The following is a 19465-nucleotide window of genomic DNA, read 5'->3' on the forward strand; positions in this document are numbered from 1 at the left end:
CCTAAATCCAAAGGACGAGCCAGCAAATGCCCGAAACAGAAGCGAAGCTGTCCACTGGCCCTGGCAACCCACCTCCTCCTCAAACTCTTTCCTCCTGCCATGAGGCAGAATCGTGGCTGCAGTTCATTCACGTATGCTCTGAGAGGACACAGATAACTCTGTGATCAATACTGAAGGAAAGGGTGACTGTCACTTAAATTAAAATGCAACAATTACTTCTGCTCTGATGATGGACCAGTAGTGGAGGCTCACTTTGTTCCAAGCAGGCACCTGTCCCTACGCATACTAAGCCTGGTGGGAAACACTGTGAAAACTCATCCATCTAACAGCAAAACCAACTTTCATTCCTTGACTGCTTGACTGACTTGAGAGGCATGATGAACTGAAGGGAAGGCTGAAATTAAGAAACTGCTACGTGCAATGCACCAAATGTCCTGTGTGTGGTAATAACACTGGTCCCGCGAGGATTAACTGACGCTGTTGAGCACCTCAGCTTCCCCCACAGCCACTGCACAGGCCGCCGGAGGCCTAGCTGGAGGAGGGCGCATCACAGCAAGGCGCCAAAGGGCACTTTCCATCCCCTTTCATGGACTTGCACATCGGACAACATGGGCTCGGTCAGGGTCATTTCAGATAACGGCTGGCAGTGGAAGTCTTGCCAAATGTCTTCACCTACCTTAGAAAGTTATCGATATTCCCATTACGTTTGTTTTTAAGCCGCCCAGAAGAACCACATTTCAGCCCAAGGAAAGGTGCTGCGGCCTTGCTGGTGGTTTAGAAACCCTTTGGGGAAAGAACAACGGAAAGACAAGACCCTTTGTTTGCTGTCTTCCACCAGCCCCAGCCCCTAAATCATGCCTTGTACTAAACTGTCAGAACCCCCAATTTGTTAGTAAGTCTTAAAAAGATAAATTCTTCACTGTAGACACTCAGCTTTATAATCTCCTGCTCCCATCTCCCAATAAAACTTTCAGTTGAGACTTATGATGAACTGAGTGAGGTTTATTTAACTGCAGGATTTTCAGCTGAAACAACAGTTGGCATTTTTCCTTCAATCTCCCACAGAAACACAAATTTATGTACCTACAAGGTAATAAGGCAAAGTATTAAATTTAATCAGAAGAACTATTTCACCCGTGGCAAACTGATGAATTATTTAGAAAAGGGCTCAATCGGCTTGGCAAGGAAATCTGGGCCAGATAGTCTGATAGATTCAGAAAAAAACATCATCATCATGGTTTCTCCAAACTTCTTCTTGACCCCAAATCACCTTTACCAAAATGTTTAATCTGAAATAGTTAAAGTTAGAAAAGTAAGGAGAAAAACTAGAAGCATTTTAACAACAGGAAGGAAATCAGCTCATCAAGGTACCGCTCTTACAATGCTGACAGGTTTCCAGTGGTTGATTTTCTGCACTCCTTCAATGGGATAGAGATCGCAGGATTCCCCAGCCTCCCCAACCTGCTCCCAACCCAGCAATGTGAAGGCATGCGAGGATTTCCACAAACACTAATGAAAATGACCTTATTTCCAGTGGCCCAACCTTTGTGAGTCTTATAGTACAGGATACAGAGAAAGAGAGAAAACCAGATCTATGGGTATCTACATTGACGGTCTAGAAATTTAATAACGTTCCCATTGTTTTACTGCAGATGCAATCAACCTCTCTTTATTACTGCAGAAAACTCGAGAACCCTGTAGAGTGCAATAAACTGGTGTGTGTTTCACTCTGTAATGTTTCAAAGGACCCTGATTTATAGTTAGGAACCAGGCACCCACGCACAAACATCTGAGCTCGACGACTGCCTCACGTTTTCTGCAAACTCTATGAGACAGCATGAGGCTGCCACACCATCGAATGCCAGGCCTCCCTCTCTCTCCATAACCCACATGAAGATGTGCAGAGCAGAGAAGCGTGCACTTGCACGGGGACACATACCATTACTGCCCAGTGCATATGGCACGGCCCCAGGACTGACACCAGCAAGCCAGTCAGGTATCCCACTGCACCATTACCTTTGTCTCTGAAATATACAAGTCCCACTAACAGTTTGTAGCAACAACATTTTAAACATTCTTATAGTACTTAAAAATGAATGTAATGGGTCCTGGCACTCAAAAATAAAATATTAAGTATTCATTGTTGTGGTTCTGCTTCCTGAATGCAGGCAAAAGATCCCACCCTGTTTGCATGAGCTGCTTCTTTCTAGGCTATAGCTGATACTTTATTCCAATTCTACTTTATAAACCAACCCAGATGGAATCCCACCCGCGCTGGTACACTGGCACCTTTTCCTAGGCATCCAATAATCTGGAAACATTAGCACTTTGAACTATCTCTCCTTCAAAAAATTATTTTGTAGATCTGTTCTTAAAATCTAGTAACTTTATGCCATATGACCCAGCAATCCCAAGGCTGGGCATATACCCAGAGAACACCATAATTCAGAAAGACACATGCACTCCAATGTTCATTGCAGCACTATGTACAATAGCCAGGACACGGAAGCAACCTAAATGTCCATTAACAGATGAATGGATAAAAAAGATGTGGTACATATATACAATGGAATAGCACCCAGCTGTAAAAAGCAAGGAAACTGGGACATTTCTAGAGACATGGATGGACTTGGAGACTGTCATACAGAGTGAAGTGAGTCAGAAAGAGAAAAACAAATACCGTATATTAACACATATATGTGGACTATAGAAAAATGGTACAAAACAACCGGTTTTCAAGGTGGAAATAGACACACAGATGTAGAGAACAAACATATGGACACCAAGTGGGGAAAGCGGGGAAGGTTTGGGGAGGAATGAATTGGGAGATTGGGATACCAAATTGTACACTCTAAATATATGCAGTTTATTGTATGTTAACTGTATCTCAATAAAAGTTCTAAAAAAAATAAAAAATTTAAAAAATTAAAAAAAAATCTACTAATTTTAACAAATTTTCTCAGGCTAACAACCATCTACCCAGAGGACTACACCCCTTTGTACCGCTGCTGGCCACCCAAGGTTAGCCGTCCCACTATCCTGGGAAGGTAATTTCTCAGTCTTATGTGTGATTCTACACTGTCATTTTTGGACCTGCAATCATTTATCTATATATAAATGTTGCCTGCCTTACACGTGAATGCCTCTTCCAGATAGCATGGAAAAGATTTGCTCATAGACAGAAATTCAGATTAAAAATAATAATAATCCTACTTTAGAAGATTCCATTTACTGTCAGCTAGCATGAACTTGCTGATGCCTACCAAGTTAAACTAATAATAAAGCTAGCAGTAAATCAACTCTTAGCACTCGGAAAAAAAACAACCTGTAAATCACACCAAATGGAATAAACATATAATGTCTTGATATATTAAACATGCTTTCTGAAAGACTGTTATCATCTATGTAATAATTCTTTAAAAGGAAAAAAGTAATTAAAACAGCAGAGGCCCTTCCTATGAAGAATATAATCAACAGATCTGAATTTATGTGGCCATGTTCTTTTTTAAACAAATGTGTCTAGCAAAGAGCAAAAGCATGAAGTCAAACCCAGAGGATGGTCAGAGGTAGCTAAGTCAGAAAGGCCTTCTTTTAAATTTCCATAGTGCTATTTCTCAACCTTCCATCTGCCAGTGACGTCATGTCTTCCGATGTCACCTGTGCACATTGTCCCACATGGCCTGTAAGGGTCTGTCTGCACCTCTCACTCACCCCTAAGTGCCTGTCTAGCCTGGAGTGCCTTCAAAGTCCTCGAGGAAGCTATTTTCTACTAATAACACCAGGCATCTCAACTATTTTTAAAGGAACACACCATCTAAATATCCTTCTGGTCCTCATCCAAGCCCCAAACACACTGCACTCTCAAGAAAAATGCAACTGAATTTTTATATAAACCATCAACAGATAACAAATTTGAGGGAGGAAAAAGGAAAGCCTTTAGACATAGATGAAAATCTCCACTAAGAAACAGGCTTCTAAGGAACCAGAGTCCATTATTACCGACTTCACAAGTTAGAAATGCAAAGCACAAGGACACACCTGAGGCATAGAGATGTTTCATGACATTAGTCACTTGGCATCATGAGCAACAGCAGAAATTATCAAGGGCACCATCACAGGCAGGAACAAATTCATTCCTGGCCATTCTCTTCTCTTGGAATGTAAATAATCTATGAAGAACTCCTAAGTTCCAGATCACGGGGATAAATGATCCACAAATGAAAATCCCAGGCAGGCAAGTATTGGCCGGTTCTCCAAGACATTTGCTCTCATTAGGATCATACCCAAAAAGGAGAAGCAAAGACCCTCAGGAGGCACGCCAGCAAGGCTACCCACTCAACCCCCACCCACTTGTCATGTCCCATAGGTAATTTCAGAACCAGCATCAAACAAAGCTGCATGGAAAGGCACCTCCATAAACACCCCAGGTTTCTAATTTTCTATTAGAATTCTTAAATCCTCAAACTAGTTAATGAGAAAGACTAAAGAAAATAGGTCTTTGGGTAGTTTGCAAATAACTTGAGATCTTAAAGGCAATCTGACACAGTTATATTCTATGCCACTTTTTTAAAAAAAGTGTTAAGATACAGGCAACAAAAGACAGTAATTGGTAACTGACTCCCTAAAAAGAACCTTATCTTCTGAATCAAAGACAAAGTATATAATAGGTGTCATCTTTTGAATGTTGACTGCTTTTTTTCTCAACTATTTGAAAATTGATGATGGGAGAAATAGCTCTAACTAGTCAAGGTTGCAGAAAAATACTGAAAATACATTTCCTGTGTAAAATAAAAACCGTGATTTAAGAGTAACATGAAAAATACTTTCTTTTCTAAACATTTCAGGGGAAAGCTTAGGCAAAATAAATAACAGACCATCCAATTAATGACTCACACCAGGGCATGTACTTCATTATGAATCTGTGGAGCACATCAACAGACAGGAGCGGGATGCAGGCCTGCCATGGGGAGTGTCCATGGGGAGTGTCCAATCATTGGATTATACAACGTGAGGATCTGGATTCTAAGACTGTTTACAACAAGAAATTAAATTTCCCTGTAAGAAAGAAAAAGAAAAGCAAATAAAGAGCTTACCCTTGGCTGCCAGTTCTCGTACTGCTTCTGTAAATTTGCACCAATGGTTTCCAGGGCTTTCTGAGGACCCATCGACAGAGGATCTGGGAAAGCAATGAGATGGGGAAAGTTCTTCATTTGTGCATTTCCTCCTCATTAAACCTCTCTTTCAGAGTTTCCTCTCACACTTCAAAGTCACCTTTGACTACAGACAACACAACAGGGCCTGAAGTTTACCTGTGTTTAGCCAGACTTACCTGTGCCTTATGGAACCACTAAGGCAACCCAAATAGGCTGAAAAGCCACAACCCTTCACCTTTCTAGAAAAAAATTGGTTTCATTAGCATCACTGGCCCCGTGATTGTTTCCTTTCATCCACATTTGTTATTTCAGCATCTGTGGTTCTCTTGCCCTCTTACTGCTTTATTCTTGTGCTCCTATTCAGGCCCAGGCTGTGCTTCTGTGGAAACAGAGACCCTGGTTTACCTATTCACTTCAGGAGCAGCTTCTAGAGCAAATAACTCGAAACCAGCAAGCCCTGAAATTTATTTGGTCTTGAGTCCTCTTCACACTCCAAAATCACGGAGGACCCCAAAGAACTTTTGATTATGTGGTTGTATCTATTGGCATTTACTATATTCGAAATTTAGATGAGAAAATTTTTAAATATTTCTTTATTCATTTAAAAGTAACAACAAACCCATTACATTAGAACATAAATATATGTCATGAAAAATGACTATTTCAAAATACTCGGTTCTATTTTGCTATAGAGATGTATATGTGCGTTAAGGGCAGGATTGTCCTCTATATCAGCTGAAGCCACGTATTCCACAGCTGCTTTGTATTCCTCTGTGGAATACGTGGCTTCAGCTGATATGAGGACAATCCTGCCTCACGCACATATACATCTTTAGAAAATAGAAGAGTATTTTAAATAGTCATTTTAAATCATCGTGGCTAGTCTTCTTTGATACTATAGCAGACTTGACAAGTAGTGGTTTCTTTAGGACCATCTGTGATACGGAACTTGAACCCATGACAATGAACACATACTGGATCATACTACAGTCCACAGTCCATCTTGCTCTTTGAATGGATCTCCACCCACAGATGATTCTGTACTGGCATCACTGGTCATTTGGAAAACAGTGGTTCCCTGAGCCATGTACATTTTCTATATTTCACTCTTTAATGTCTCACTTTTTATCACTGGCAGCTGTTTTTCTTAAAGTGACTTCTTTCATCTTCTAAAAAATGTCTGCCACATATCCCAGGTCTGTCTGTCTGTGCCCTGAAAAGAGCAGGTAGCTCAGCTCACAACTACTGGGTCACACAAGCCCCCACACCAGGACCCACATGCCCCTGCAGCAGGGGTGCTCTCCCTGCATTTCTCCTTTCACCACCAAAACAGTGAATGTATGCATTCAATGGCTGGAATCCAAAGATGCTGGAAATTCTACAGCTTTATCAAGGATAATCTGAGGGAAAATGAACAGTACTCAGTGGAATGCTTGGCCGAGAAGAAAACCACAAGCAGTAGTTTGCGGCCACAGCCGTCACTTGCGCTCAGGCACCAGCGGCATCACCGTCAGTGCAGGGAAGAGGCCAATAACATCTTAACATTATTACAAAATAGTCCCAACCCCGTGGATCCCTGAAGGGGACTCAGGAACCCCCACACTTTAACAGCTGCAGGAAGCTGTTTTCAAAAGAGATTCTCTGATTTCAATCAGGAAGCATTTTCCCAAGGAAGAGGTCAGACTACTTGAGAGGTAGAATACTTAAGTCTTTTGTCTACATCTACTCCTAACAGTGACTAATTCTTTCATTTGATGTTCTGGATTCCAGATCATTCCACTTTCTCAGAAACTTAACTCCATGGTCTAGGATATTCAGCCCCTCTCTTTTAACCAGAGCATTCCCATGGGCTTCTTTAAACTCAGAGTTATGCATATATACTTGACTTATGGCAGACAGCATTACAAGGCTTTCAACAAAACAGGAGCAGTCCTGACTCTCCATCCACATCCCAAGCTCACTTCTCAGAGGACAGGACTGTCTGCTCTTCGGCCACCATCCTACTCCCCCATTCCCTATTCTTCCAACATAGCCACTTCACATTTTTACTAAATTAATATTCAGTGTTTTACATTAATAATATCTATGGAAATATTATTCAATGCTGAGCCAAGTAGTGTACGAAAATGACACCTTTCTTGAATTGTTTTTCAGTCTCCTTGTTTTCCAATGTACTAACACTAACCCTGCCCCAACTCCCTCAAAGTATCCCTCTCACATACTCTCTTCCACAAAGTATATCAGTTAATCTCTCCCCTCTGCCTGGCCACTGCTGAACAATCCCACCCTGGCAGAGAATGCGAGATTCCTCTTTGTAGAAATGGAATGACTCCCAAGGAAAGAGCCTAAAGGGACCAGGGAACAATAACAAAAGTCTAATGTTAGTGTCATCAGAAAGAGAAAAGTAAATGCAGAGCTCTAAAAGTAGTTGAAGATATAATGCCTGATAACTTCCCAAATTTGGTAAGAAATACATAATAGGTTCAAGAAGGTCAGTGAACCACACACAGGATTAACCCAAGGAAATCCACATCCTGGCACATCATAATCCAACTGCTAAAAATGAAAGACAGGGAATTCCCTGGTGGACCAGTAGTTAGGACTCGGTGTTCTCACTGCCAGGGTTTGGGTTTGATCCCTGGTCGGGGAACTAAGATCCCACAAGCCACATGGCACCACCAAAAAAGACAAAAAACAAAAATGAAAGACCAAGAAAAGTCCACAGAGAAAAATCAGATCACAAACACAGGATCAGGAATGGGAAAAGCTCTGGATTTCCCAACAGCATTGTAAGCTGGACAAAATAGAGCAAGGCCTTCAAATCCTCTGTGAAAATAATTTCAACCTTATATTCAAGTCTGAGGGTAAAACGCAGGTCTTTTCAGACTTGTTAAACACAAAACCTGTACCTCATGTTCCTCTTCTTGGGAAACAGGCTACCAAAGAATGCAACAAAGGATCCAGGAAATAAGATAGAAACAGACAGAGAAAAACCACAAGACACCCATGTACCAGATCCAGAGACCAAGGAGTCCAACAGGAGCACTGGAAAAAATATTGATAGCATTTGACAGATGTTCTAGAATATATGTAAAAAATAAAATAAACTCATAAGTTCACTGAAAATTTAGCAAATAAAAGTAACTAGCAAATTTGTAACTATAGGCAAAAAGTTATATATACATGTATAGACAAGGAAGGACTCAATCGGAGTAGCCCCTCTGGGAAGGGTGGGAGAGGAGAGATTCTTTCTTAATCTACCTTTTAGTACTATTCAATTTTTAAGATATGCATATGTTAACCTGATAAAAATAAAATAAAAATGACAGTAATAGGACTTTAGAGTTGGAAGCAGCCTTTACCATGGATATGTCAAAGTTATCAAGGACTTTTCATAGAGACACCAGGCCCCACCCTGGGAAGTCTAATTCAGTAGCTTCAAAACAGGCCGGTGACTTAGTGAGCAGCTCTCACTGAGGGCAACCTGCTGAAAATTGGGTTATAACTAACTTATCTGGGAGAAGTATGGTAAACTTGTTTTAATCCATAACTAAAGGAATTAGATGTTGGGACTTCTCTGGTGATCCAGTGGTTAAGAATCCACCTTCTAATGCAGGGGACGCAGGTTTGATCCCTGGTCAGGGAACTAATCCCACATGCCAAGGGGCAACAAAGCCCTTGAGCCACAACTACTGAGCCCGCACGCTCTGGAGCCCATGCACCACAACTAGAGAAGCCTATATGCCGCAACTAGAGAGAAGCCCAAGTGCCGCAACAAAGAGCCTGTGTGATGCAATGAAGATCCAGTGCATCCAAAAAATAATTTTTAAAAAAAAGAAATTAGATGTTAATCTTTATCTCTCTTTGATATGGTAGGAATAGAATGTTTAGGTCTCAAAAGAATTATAATGACCCCAATCAATGCTGCTGTAATCTGAGTCACAAGACTGGCAAGAGACAGGAATGACTTGGGATCTGAAAAGTTAAAATTCAGGGCCACCTAAGTGCATAAACAAAGCAAAGGGAAGCAGAAAACAGCTTTAACAAATAGAACCCATCAAATAGCTGGTTATGTCCTGTGCACAACGACCAACACAGTCAATGCCAGAGCTGGTCTGAAAGTGTTTAATTCATGCATCCACACTCCCATGCAGTGCCCTTGTGGTCAGCACTCTAGCCATAGGTAACCTATGGCTAACAGAATGGACATGGTTTCCTCTGTAAACAGATAAAGGCCTGCCCAGGAATCACATTGGTCAGTGGCAGCTCTTAGGCACATTCTCTAAAGAACCATGAAAAAGACAAAGGGAGGGAGGGAGTTCCAAAGGCCCACGGGTGGGGGGAGGACAAAAGCTACACTTCCTCCTCAGATTTCACCCTTTGGAAAGCCCAGGCCCCCACCTGCCCCTTCCTCCCCTCGTTGTTCCCAGACAGGGCGTGTGGAAAGCGAGTGGGAGCTGGAGAGGGCCGCACTACACTTCTCCATGCACCTTGCCAACAGCCCAGCAGACACCAGACCCTCATCAGTAGTGGCAGCCCAACAAGCATCACCCACTTTTCTTCCCCTGGTCTCGGATCAAAATACCACCACCCAAGGGAGGAGCAGGGGTGGCTACCAGCTATCCACCAGGCTATGATCAACTAAGTGAGGCTGTCACATCCGACCCACTGGGAATCCCTGTGGTCAATTAGTTTTATGGTTTCCTCCCAAGAATATGACAGCAAGTGGGGGGGTGGGGGGAAGAGAGGGAAAGAATGAGGACAACTAAAATGGTGCATTTAATACTACATTTATTAAAATAAACTAAATAACTTAAGTAAACTAAAAGTAAATTACTGGGTAGATAATGCTGACAATGTTATTCTGACGTGGGGTGAGGTGGACAGAACATAAAGAATTGTAGTTCTGTCAATAAATACTTCTCTTCTAATGCCTTCACGGGTTTCTACTTAATGAACGAGGTGGGTTAGTGGGTGGGTGGGTGGGTGGGTGGATAGATGGATGGAAGGAAAAGGAGATGGTAATTGGCATTAGTATAAAATTTAGCTTTTCATAAATCTTCCTGCCTGCAAGCTTTTCAGTATAACCCTCTGTATTTCATGATGCTTAGAACTTCACAATGACACGGACTTAGTCCAACCTACCTTATAACAAAGACGAGAAAGCTTAAGCTTACAGTGATCAAATGACTTATTCCAAGGTCACAAAGGTTCCTGGTGGTGCCTTTTTTTACCTCCCTGTCTTCTTCACATTTACACAACCCGACTACCACGTCCTATTCAATTTTCCTTCAAAAGAGCCTGCGCTCCATCACTACGACTACATTGGTCACCACGTGATGGGCACTATGACCATCAACTACAATTGTGTTGGTCCCACTGGCAGCACCTTGTGTTGACACTACTGAGACTCCCTACTCCCAGCTGGTTCCCGAAGATGCTGCAGGGAGCAAAGGGCAGAGGTCAGGGAGCACAGCAGGGCTCATTGACCTGTTTTCTCTCAACCCACCTGGAGACCAGCACAGTGAGTCCTTCTAAAATACTGCTTCGGAGAAAAAGATGGTGGCGAAGCAGAGGGACGTGGAATGCATCCCTCTCCGCAGATGCACTGGGAATGCACCGAAGGACGCAATAATTCCCACAGAGAACCAGCTGAACACCAGCAGACAGCCTCGGACACCAGAAAGGACCGCAAGGATCCCGACATAACCGGTAGGGAGGCATCTACGACGGCTCAAAGAGGGTGAAGCGGCGGAGCTGTGGCAGACGGGAGGGAGTGAGAAACATACAGAGGGTCCGCACCCCAGCTCAGCGTTCCCGGACCGAGACATCGATCCACAGCTGAACAGAGGGTCCGGGAGAAGGAGTGTGGGAAGCAGAGAGCTGGTTCGGGGTGAGAAACATTGTTGCCAGTAAGGGGTGAGAAACATTGTTGCCAGTAAGGTGACAGACTGAGAGGACAGGAGGGAAGAGGTCTGCAGCGAGGAGTGCCTGCCCCTGAGAGCTGCCCAGCCATGATGGCAGATGGCGGCTGGAGGCTGCGGGCTCACGGCGGGGGGGGGGGGGGGGGGGGGGGGGGGGGGTGGTTCTCAGGGATAACAAGGACCCTCAGGCACTCGGGCGGGGCTAGATTAAAACCCCTTGGAACGCCGGCAGCAGGGAGGCTGCCGAGGAAAAAAAAAACCCCGAGAGAGGCCCAACTCTGAGACTTTCTGTTTACACCTGAGCCACCTGCATCCCTCTGCAACAGACACCTCCAAGCCCGAATGAAACAACAGTGCGCCACTGCTCACTCACTCCCAGGGGAAGGAGCCGCTATTGTACCCTCTCCCTCCCCACACACCAATGCTTACAGACGAACAATAAAGGAACCTCTGCTGGTCACAGAATAATGCAAAAAAACCCAAGGCGAGTAGAAGGACACTTACAGCTGAGACTCTAAGGAAACAGAAATATTAGTATCAATCCTATTGAACTGGTCCATTCTGGGATCAGTTCTGGATTTTTTTTTTTTTCCTTTAATAATTACAATCTTAGTCCTAAGGGATCTACAAGTTTTATAACATAATTTTTTAATGCTATTTTTTATTCTATTTTTATTTTTTTGCCTTTTTATATACTTCTATTTCTAGCTAAGTTTTTGGTAGTATGGACAATATATCTCTCATACTTTCCTTTCATCCCTATCTTTTATACATTTCTATTCTTTTCTTTTTATTTGCATATTTCCAATCACACTACTCTTCTGTTCCCCTTTCTTCCATCCATTTTTAGTTTATTTTATCTTAACATACTTATAAGCAACACTATCGATCTGCCCAGACTCCTTGCTCTATTCTCCAGATGACGCACTGCCGTGGTATTTAATATTAGGTTTTTGTCTTTATCTTAGTTCTTAGTACAGTTGTCTAATTACATTCCGAGAATCTCCATTCTCTCTGGTGGTACTCTAGCTCCTTTCTATATTTGATTCTAGCTTACAAAATCTACCTGGATTAGTGTTTGTATGTGTAAGGTGTTATTTGTTTGTTTGTTTGCTTTTGCTTTTGTCTCTGATTTGTTCTGTTTCAGTTGTCAATTTCTGTTGGGTTTCTCTTTGAATATCTGATAGCATACTGGGGTTCTGTCAGGTCTTTCCAGAGCCTTATGTCCTAATGGATTCAGTAATTGTGTGTCTTATACATGTATGTGTTTCCTAGACTTAGTATCTGTTTAACCCAACACTTGGACATTAGTCTGAGGCTTGGACAGTCTTCTATAAACACCTCTAACGCCAGGACAAGCAACCCCAAAAGTTTGGACAACCATGAGGAAACAAAGAAACACCATGCAGGCAAAGGAGCAGGAAAAAAACCCACAAGACCAAATAAATGAGGAGGAAATAGGAAAAATGCCTGAAAAAGAATTCAGAGTAATGATAGTAAAAATGATACAAAATCTCGATAACAAAATAGAGAAAGTACAAGAAACAGTTCATAAGAACTCAGAAAAACAAACAGCAATGGATAACAAAATAACTGAAATTAAAAATACTCTAGATGCTATAACCAGCAGAATGACTGAGGCAGAAGAACGAATAAGCGAGTTGGAAGATAGAATGGGGGAAATAACTGCCACAGAGCAGGAAAAAGGAAAAGAATAAAAAGAATAGAAGACAGTCTCAGAGACCTCAGGGATAACATTAAACGTACCAACATTCGAATTATAGGCATCCCAGAAGAAGAAGAAAAAAAGAAAGGGTCTGAGAAAATATTTGAAGAGTTTCTAGTGGAAAACTTCCCCAACATGGGAAAGGAAATAACCAAGTCCAAGAAGCACAGAGAACCCCATACAGAATAAACCCAAGGAGAAATACACCAAGGCACATATTAATCAAACTAATGACAATTAAACACAAAGAAAAACTATTAAAACCAGCAAGAGAAAAGCAACAAACAACATACAAGGGAAAACCCATAAGGATAACAGCTGACCTTTCTACAGAAACTCTGCAGGCCAGAAGGGAATGGCAGGATATACTGAAAGTCCTGAAAGACAGAAACCTACAGCCAAGAATACTCTACCCATCAGGAATCTCATTCAGATTTGAGGGAGAAATCAAAAGCTTTCCAGACAAGCAGAAGTTAAGAGAATTCAGCACCACCAAACCAGCTTTACAACAAGTGCTAAAGGAACTTCTCTAAGTAGGAAACACAAGAAAAGGAAAATACCTACAAATACAAACCCAAAACAATTAAGAAAATGGTAATTGGAACACACATGTCAATAATCACTTTAAATGTAAATGGATTCAATGCTCCAACCAAAAGACACAGACTGGCTGAATGGATACAAAAACAAGACCCTTCTATATGCTGCCTACAAGAAACCCACTTCAGACCAAGGGATACATATAGACTGAAAGTAAAGGGATGGAAAAAGATATTCCATGCAAATGGAAGTCAAAAGAAAGCTGGAGTAGCAATACTCATATCAGACAAATTAGACTTTAAAGACTATTACAAGAGACAAGGAAGGACACTACATAATGATCAAGGGATCCATTCAAGAAGAACATATCACAATGGTAAATATCTATGCCCCCAACATAGGAGCACCTCAATACATAAGGCAAATGCTAACAGCTATAAAAGGGGACATCGACAGTAACACAATAATAGTGGGAGACTTGAACACCCCACTTACATCAATGGACAGATCATCCAAACAAAATAAATAAAGACACACAAGCTTTAAATGACACATTAGACCATTTCGACTTAATTGATGTTTATAGGACATTCCAACCAAAAACAACAGAATACACTTTCTTCTCAAGTGCACACGGAACATTTTCCAGGATAGATCACATTTTGGGTCACAAATCAAACCTCAGCAAATTCAAGAAAACTGAAATCATATCAAGCATCTTTGCAGACCACAACACCATGAGACTAGATATCAATTACAGGAAAAAAACTGCAAAAAATACAAACATATGGAGGCTAAACAATTCACTCTTAAACAACCAAGAAATCACTAAAGAAATCAAAGAGGAAATCAAAAAATATCTAGAAACAAACGACAATGAAAACATAACAACCCAAAACCTATGGGACACAGCAAAAGCAGTTCTAAGAGGGAAGTTTATAGCAATACAGTCCTACCTTAAGAAACAAGAAAATTATCAAATAAACAACCTAACCTTACACCTCAAACAATTAGAAAAAGAAGAACAAAGAAACCCCAAAGTGAGCAGAAGGAAAGAAATCATAAAGATCAGAGCAGAAATAAATGAAAAAGAAAGGAAGGAATAGCAAAAATTAATAAAACTAAAAGCTGGTTCTTTGAGAAGATTAACAAAATTGATAAACCATTAGCCAGACTCATCAAGAAAAAAAGGGAGAAGATGCAAATCAACAGAATTAGAAATATAAAAGGAGAAGTAACAACGGACGCCTCAGAAATACAAAAGATCATGAGAGACTACTACAAGCAACTATATGCCAATCAATTGGATAACCTGGAAGAAATGGATAAATTCTTAGAAAAATACAATCTTCCAAGACTGAACCAGGAAGAAATAGAAACTATGAACAGACCAATCACAAGTATCGAAATTGAGGCAGTGATTAAAAATCTCCCAACACACAAAAGCCCAGGACCAGATGGATTCACGGGCAAATTCTATCAAACATTTAGAGAAGAGCTAACACCTATCCTTCTCAAACACTTCCAAAATATTGCAGAAGGCCAAACACTCCCAAACTCATTCTATGAGGCCACCATCACCCTGATACCAAAACCAGGCAAAGATGTCACGAAAAAAGAAAATTACAGACCAATATCACTGATGAATATAGATGCAAAAATCCTCAACAAAATACTAGCTAACAGAATCCAACAGCACATTAAAAAAATCATACACCATGATCAAGTGGGGTTTATCCCTGGGATGCAAGGATTCTTCAATATACACAAATCAAACAACGTGATACATCATATCAACAAACTGAAGGATAAAAACCATATGATCATCTCAATAGATGCAGAAAAAGCTTTTGACAAAGTTCAACATCCATTTATGATAAAAGCTCTCCAGAAAATGGGCATAGAAGGAAATTACCTCAACATAATAAAAGCCATATATGAGAAACCAAAAGCCAACATCGTTCTCAATGGGGAAAAACTGAAAGAATTCCCTCTAAGAACAGAACAAGACAAGGGTGTCCACTCTCACCATTATTATTCAACATAGTTTTGGAATTTTTAGCCACAGCAATCAGAGAAGAAAAAGAAATAAAAGGAATCCAAATTGGAAAAGAAGAAGTAAAATTGTCACTCTTTGCAGATGACATGATATTATATATAGAAAACCCTAAAGACTCTACCAGAAAACTGCAAGCACTCATTGATGAGTTTAGTAAAGTAGCAGGATACAAAATTAATGCACAGAAATGTCTTGCATTCCTATACACTAACAACGGAAGAGCAGAAAGAGAAATTAAGGAAACTCTCCCATTCACCATTGCAACAAAAAGAATAAAATACCTAGGAATAAACCTGCCTAAGGAGGCAAAAGATCTGTATGCAGAAAACTTTAAGATATTGAGGAAAGAAACCAAAGACAACACAAACAGATGGAGGGACATACCATGTTCCTGGATTGGAAGAATCAACATAGTGAAAATGACTGTACTACCCAAAGCAATTTACAGATTCAATGCAATCCCAATCAAATTACCAATGGCATTTTTCACAGAACTAGAGCAAGAAATCTTACGATTTGTATGGAAACGCAAAAGACCCCGAATAGCCAAAGCAATCTTGAGAAGGAAAAAATGGAGTTGGTGGAATCAGGCTCCCTGACTTCAAACTATACTACAAGGCCATAGTGATCAAGACAGTATGGTACTGGCACAAAAAGAGAAAGGAAGATCAATGGAATAGAATAGAGAACTCAGAAGTAAGCCCAAACACATATGGGCACCTTATCTTTGACAAAGGAGGCACAAATATACAATGGAAAAAAGACAGTCTCTTCAATAAGTGGTGCTGGGAAAATTGGAGAACTACATGTAAAATAATGAAATTAGAACACTTCCTAACACCATACACAAAAATAAACTCAAAATGGATTAAAGACCTACATGTAAGGCCAGACACTATCAAACTCCTAGAGGAAAACATAGGCAGAACACTCCATGACATCCATCAAAGCAAGATCCTTTTTGACCCACCTCCTAGAATCATGGAAATAAAATCAAGAATCAACAAATGGGACCTCATGAAACTTAAAAGCTTTTGCACAGTGAAAGAAACCATAAACAAGACTAGAAGACAACCCTCAGAATGGGAAAAAATAGTTGCCTATGAAACAACCGACAAAGGATTAGCCTCCAAAATATATAAGCAGCTCATGCAGCTTAAGACCAAAAAAGCAAATAACCCAATCCACAAATGGGCAGAAGACCTAAATAGACATTTCTCCAAAGAAGACATACAGATGGCCAACAAACACATGAAAAAGATGCTCAACATCACTCATCATCAGAGAAATGCAAGTCAAAGCCACAATGAGGTATCACCTCACACCAATCAGAATGGCCATCATCACAAAATCTGGAAACAACAAATGTTGGAGAGGGTGTGGAGAAAAGGGAACTCTCCTGCACTGTTGGTGGGACTGTAAGCTGGTACAGCCGCTACGGAAAACAGTTTGGAGGTTCCTTAAAAAACTACAAATAGAACTACCATATGATCCAGTAATCCCACTACTGGGCATATACCCAAAGAAAACCATAATCCCAAAAGAAACTTGTACCATAATGTTTATTGCAGCACTATTTACAATAGCCAGGACATGGAAGCAACCTAAATGCCCATCAACAAATGAATGGATAAAGAAGATGTGGCATATATATACAATGGAATATTACTCAGCTATAAAAAGGGATGAGATGGAGCTGTATGTAATGAGGTGGACAGACCTAGAGTCTGTCATACAGAGTGAAGTAAATCAGAAAGAGAAGGACAAATATTGTAAGCTAACTCACATATACGGAATCTAAAAATGGTAGTGATGAACTCAGTGACAAGAACAAGGACGCAGATGCAGAGAATGGACTGGAGAACTCGAGGTTTGGGAGGGGGCGGGGGGTGAAGGGGAAGCTGAGACGAAGCGAGAGAGTAGCACAGATATATATATACTACCAACTGTAAAATAGATAGCCAGTGGGAAGTTGTTGCATAACAAAGGGAGTTCAACTCGAGGATGGATGATGCCTTAGAGGACTGGGACAGGGAGGGTGGGGGGAACTCGAGGCAGGGTGGGGGGGGGGAGTCTAGGGAGGGAGGGAATATGGGGATATGTGTATAAAAACATGATTGAACTTGGTGTACCCCCCAAAAATAATAAATTAATTAATTAATTTTAAAAAAAGTGAGTTTGGGGCCTCCAAATAAATAAATAAATAAATAAATAAATAAATAAATAAAATACTGCTTCTATGATGTCACTCCCTGCAAAAGGCATACAACGCCTCTTGAATGCTCCCATTTAGATAACATGCAAAATCAGAAAAGCTAGCAGGCTCTGTCCAGATAGTGGAGCCTGGGGCAGGGGTGACTAGAAAAAGGTGACAAGAGACAAGATGGGCTTCTGGGCCGCTGATAATACTGTTTCTTGATCTGGGTCTGATCAGTTTGGGAAAAGTTATCAACTACACACTTGGATCAGTGCACCTTCCCGTACATGTGTTATCCTTCAGTACAAATTGAGAATTCAGAAACACGCAGTGCTCACTGCTCAAGAACATTTGTACTTCTGTGTAGCTTGTATTGAGTGGACATTTCCTAAGTATTTGTTCACTGACATTAATTGAGCACTGCCTCCCAGATCAAGTGCCAATCTCTTTATATGTCTTTCTAGGACTCTGCCACTAATCAGTTGTGTAACTGATTTCTGATTGAGAAAATACTTAATGGCAAAAAGGCCACTTTGAAATCAAGAAACAGCTTTTAATGGCTCTGTATTCTATTAGCCATAATATCATCTACATAATTTTATAAGTAGTAGTGAATAGAGTGAGAGGCATTTCATCTTACTGAGCTCAAAGGCAGAGTTGGGAGTCCCCCAGTTGCACAGCATGTGGCAGTAACACTCTGGCTAACAGCCCAACCCCGACCCTCCCTGTACCTGAGGGTCCAAGGATGGGAGCCAGAATCCTACAGGAGCCTTCTCTACAATCCAGCCCCATCCTAGCCATTCAGCCTCACTCCCCACATATCCACAAAGTAGACTATGTCCCTGTTGTCTTTTACTGTGTTGTATACAAACACTGAGAGCTGGATGGCTTCTCAAAAGAGCTGAGGGGGTGGCTGGGACACCCTGTTTTAAGTACAGGCCTCAATGTTTATACCAAGGTCACTTTGCACAGTACAGAGGAAGGAAGGCTCCAAGCAGTTACACAGTCCTCCTTCGGGGGAAACCTAGACACTACTACGAGAGGCCAGTATCACCAGACAGAGAAAACAGGGTTTAAATCAGGAGCCCCTTAGAGCAAGGGTCCCAGGTGTAGGCATGGGGTGTGCCCCAGCATCCAGTAGCAGGGCCCAGGTGAGCCCAGAGAGCGCTCCCAGGGCTCAGTCTCCACTGCCGGGCTCCTTCTCCTCCTGGGGTCCTTCACTCTAGCCTCTCTGTGCAGCCCCCACCCACCCATGTGGCCCATTCTGACTCCACCACACCTGCTGAGCTCGAGGGAGCTAAATCCCAAGGATCATGACTACATTTCTTCTGTGTACACCTCTATACTTAACACATAGGTCTCCACTTAACAAACATCTGTTGATCAACTCGACTATTTGTCAAGCCCAAGTCTGATGTAAGGCTACGACGACAGTCTGTGAAAGTGTCTGTAAAACCAAGAGCAAAGGCCTACCACCACTATTTTGAGCTCATCAACACAGGTCTCTTAATGCCCACGCGTGTGGAGGGAAGAAGAAAATGCTTTTCTCTAAGGAATAAGAGAAACAAAGTGCCTCCCAAATATTTCCTTAGGATAACAGAATTCCCAAGCATCCGACACACCCACAGCCTTCTTACCTACACAGCTACCATTAGCTAGACATAACAGACACTCCCTCCTGTTCAGCACTCAGCTCATCTACACTCTGTTTTCAAACGCAGATTCCTCCAGCAGGTATGGGAACACCATTCGTTAGCAGGATTGTTTTCACTTTAATGTGGGGCCATAAAACAAAACAGCCTCCCCCCCCCCCCCGCTTCCCTGAGTGTCACCCCCATGAAATAAAACAGCATCTTATTATCTAGA

General features: G+C 41.5%; 1 protein-coding gene across 12 annotated transcripts in view; it reads right to left on the bottom strand.

Annotated features, from left to right (window-relative positions):
* Positions 1-19465, bottom strand: part of RPTOR (regulatory associated protein of MTOR complex 1) — a 349362-nt gene that overhangs the window by 251024 nt on the left and 78873 nt on the right. For 11 of the 12 annotated variants that reach the window (XM_057714268.1, XM_057714266.1, XM_057714263.1 and 8 more), the window contains one exon: positions 5094-5176. In XM_057714268.1, the coding sequence (XP_057570251.1) occupies positions 5094-5176 (83 nt within the window). Of the gene's footprint in view, positions 1-4893; positions 5056-5093; positions 5177-5329; positions 5457-19465 lie in introns of those variants that run through there. The other variant, XM_057714272.1, reaches the window with a different exon arrangement.

Source organism: Hippopotamus amphibius, chromosome 17, assembly GCF_030028045.1.
Source record: "Hippopotamus amphibius kiboko isolate mHipAmp2 chromosome 17, mHipAmp2.hap2, whole genome shotgun sequence".
NCBI classification, from domain to species: domain Eukaryota; kingdom Metazoa; phylum Chordata; class Mammalia; order Artiodactyla; family Hippopotamidae; genus Hippopotamus; species Hippopotamus amphibius.